At 28.5% G+C, this 2,881-nt stretch overlaps 1 protein-coding gene across 1 annotated transcript; it reads right to left on the reverse strand.

Moving 5' to 3' along the window:
• Positions 1-993: 993 nt before the first annotated feature.
• LOC106683094 (uncharacterized) lies at positions 994-2,496 on the reverse strand. The gene is made up of 2 exons (XM_014424333.3): positions 2,288-2,496; positions 994-1,690 (listed from the first exon to the last, which is right to left on the reverse strand). Exons 1-2 carry the CDS (start codon positions 2,322-2,324, stop codon positions 1,386-1,388), a joined length of 342 nt encoding a protein of 113 aa, XP_014279819.1. The 5' UTR covers positions 2,325-2,496; the 3' UTR covers positions 994-1,385.
• Between the last annotated feature and the right edge of the window lie 385 nt (positions 2,497-2,881).

Below are 2,881 nucleotides of genomic sequence, written 5' to 3' on the forward strand. Positions count from 1 at the left end.
CAAATTAAGCTATAAGCAGTTGCCTAAGACCCTGGAAAAGGTCACGGCTGGAGCCACGAAGAAAAGTCTTTAATCGTCATACTTTTGTTATTAGTCAAAGTTTTCTTATTACATTTTTTTGGAGGGGCCCACAAATTTTTACCATTTACGGTCCCCTGCTTGTCTTGATTTGTTTCTAGACTTGGTATGTACAAATAGGCATACCTCTATATTAACAAAATTAAAACTGGATCATTTTGTAAAATAAAAAAAATAAAAAATTGAATACTTTTGGTTTAAAGAAAATGATATTTAGCAGAAATTAACTTAAAAAATGAAGGATATTTATAACAAAAAATAAATTAGAACTAACTTAGTAACACATACTGGAATTTAGAATTTTAGAAAAACAAATTGATTGGAAAATAAGCATGGATAGAAAGTTGTTAAAATGAATGTTGGTCTACCTAGTTAGACAATCCACATAATCCTGAAAAAAAAAATCATAAAAATAGATAAAAGGTTCAATGGATTTAGGATGGGGAAATTCAAAGATTATTTTAAAAAAGAAAGACGAGGAATCTTAACATCTGATGCGGAAGAAAGAGAAATGGTCACGGTGAAATTATTGTATGTCTCAGAAAGCATGCATATATTGCACATTATGTATCTTAATTATTATATATATGCAATTTTATATTTATTATTTATTACTTTTAACTTTTTAATATTTTTACTTATTCTATTTTAATTTTTATATGCCTGTTTTTTATATTAATATATTGTAAATGGGGACGTCCGTATTGGGTATTATGTATATTTATATTTTTTTTTTACTATATTAATTATGGCTATATATATTATTTTATACTTGAACTTAAATTTAATTGTATGAGTGATGGAAAAGAGAGAAAATTTTGTAAAATTGAAACATTAGAAAAATTAAACATATTTAAAGAACGATAAAAAGCTGAAAAAAAGTTTGTAAGGGAAGAAATAACAAAAAGGAAAAAATAAATAAATCAGGTATTTATTCTTTGTATTTATTCTTCTTAATTCTTGTACACAATGTAGAAATTTTTATAATGTGAAATTTTAAAAATAAATATGATGTGACTAATTTTATTAATAGGAATGTAAATAATTGTGCCTCATACTAGTCATAAGTATGCTGTGTACAAGGCAACCAAATGAAGTTGGATAGCACAACATTTTTTTTTAATAAAGTATTTTTCTCTCTTCTCTCTACTTACATAATTTTGGTTAATACTTCCATAGTTTTGGCAGTATAAAAATGTTTGATGTGACCTTATATGACAATGACTTACTAAAATTTTGTATATTTCAATAATTTTGTATTTTGTAAATATACAAGATGTTATGATGAAGGAAGATAGTGATGACCACTAAGCTTTAGCACATGTGGCACCCCACATCACACATCTCTTGGAGATGGAGTCGAACTTCCTGAACCAGAAACATGAGTCTTCCTTCCAGGCACCATTTTTGCATTCGGTGTACTTTTTGCAGTCAGTGGTGTCTGCTTTGCGTTCTCCCTCAGTGCAAGCTGGAGTTGGCGGAAGTGTTGGTGCATCATTTGGTGCTGGTTCTGGTGCTGGAGCTGGCGGAAGTGTTGATGCACCATTTGGAGCTGGTTTCGGTGCTGGAGTTGGGTCTTCAGCGGTCGCAGCAGCCAAGGTAATGGCCAAACCTGTCGACAATCCAGCTCTTAGCCTCGATAAAGCATTTATAAAGATAAACAACACTTATATTGTGAATATGTAACATTAATAATCATTATATTTGTGTTTTTTAACATCGAATATTTGTACAGCAAGTAGTTAATATTTTAAAAATATTGTATAATATCTGTTTGGATTTTATTTTTTTCAGCTCGTATTCGATACAGCAATTACCAAATACAAACAGAAAATAAGCTTATGATCATAAATCATTGAATTAAATTGATCCAATTATTTTTTATAATAATATATGTATAAAATTAAGTGAGGAAATTTTTCTAATTATATAAAATTTTTAGTTTTGATTTTCGATAAATCAAGTAATTTTGACATAAATGAGAGTTTTTCCATATTGCACATAATAGTTCTCTATATTTAAAAGGATGCATTGTTATGTTTAAATAAGTAAAATAGGATGAAGGGGTTCAATATATGGGATACTGTTCAATATACGGGGAATAGTTCAATATACAGGGCTCTGTTCGATATACCGTAGATTGACTAGAGCCAAAATGTATTTTAAGCCATATGGACTGAAATAATATACAAATATGATTAATACTCACAAGAGCAGAGAACTACTAAACGAAACAAAACTGCCATCTCGATAGAATGATGATGTAGGAATGGAGAGGGTTTATATTGCTATCCTTGCGACCTTATCTGCTTGGAGTGTCCCATTCAATCAGCTTGCTTTTCTATTACGTCACTCCACCATAACAGTTTCATACGTTATATTATTACTTGTACTTATTCTATACAAAATTGACGTTAATAAGTCAATTGGTTAATTGCACAACTTGATAATAATTAAACCTTTGTTATAAACAAACTAATAGCGATTTCTTCATGAAATTTCAACTCAGTCCTGACTCTTAGAAAATGTATTTCAATTAAAAATTTAACTCTTAACTATAACTAACTGACCTATGATTTTAAATAACTTGAATATGATTTTTGAAAATACTCTAATTGAGAAAAATATTGTCTCAATTCTAACTGATCAGTTATATGCTCTAGGCATTGAGCTTTATTTTATATAGTTAGTTGGGACATATCGATTGATACCAATACTTTCAAATAATAATATTGTACTATTAATAATATAATAATAATACTTTACAGTGTTAAGACTTTTAAAAAAAACAGTTTTATTTATT

The sequence above is a fragment of the Halyomorpha halys genome, unplaced genomic scaffold (assembly GCF_000696795.3).
Source record: "Halyomorpha halys isolate HHAL.00 unplaced genomic scaffold, Hhal_1.1 Scaffold25.1, whole genome shotgun sequence".
In the NCBI taxonomy this organism is placed as follows: domain Eukaryota; kingdom Metazoa; phylum Arthropoda; class Insecta; order Hemiptera; family Pentatomidae; genus Halyomorpha; species Halyomorpha halys.

What these genes read in the sequence shown, in the direction of transcription:
- LOC106683094 (XM_014424333.3), bottom strand. Translation starts at nt 2,324, where the DNA reads ATGGCAGTTTTGTTTCGTTTAGTAGTTCTCTGCTCTT. An exon ending in TTTAGTAGTTCTCTGCTCTT is followed by an intron (nt 1,691 to 2,287) that starts GTGAGTATTAAT and finishes GATTGTCGACAG; the next exon opens with GTTTGGCCATTACCTTGGCT.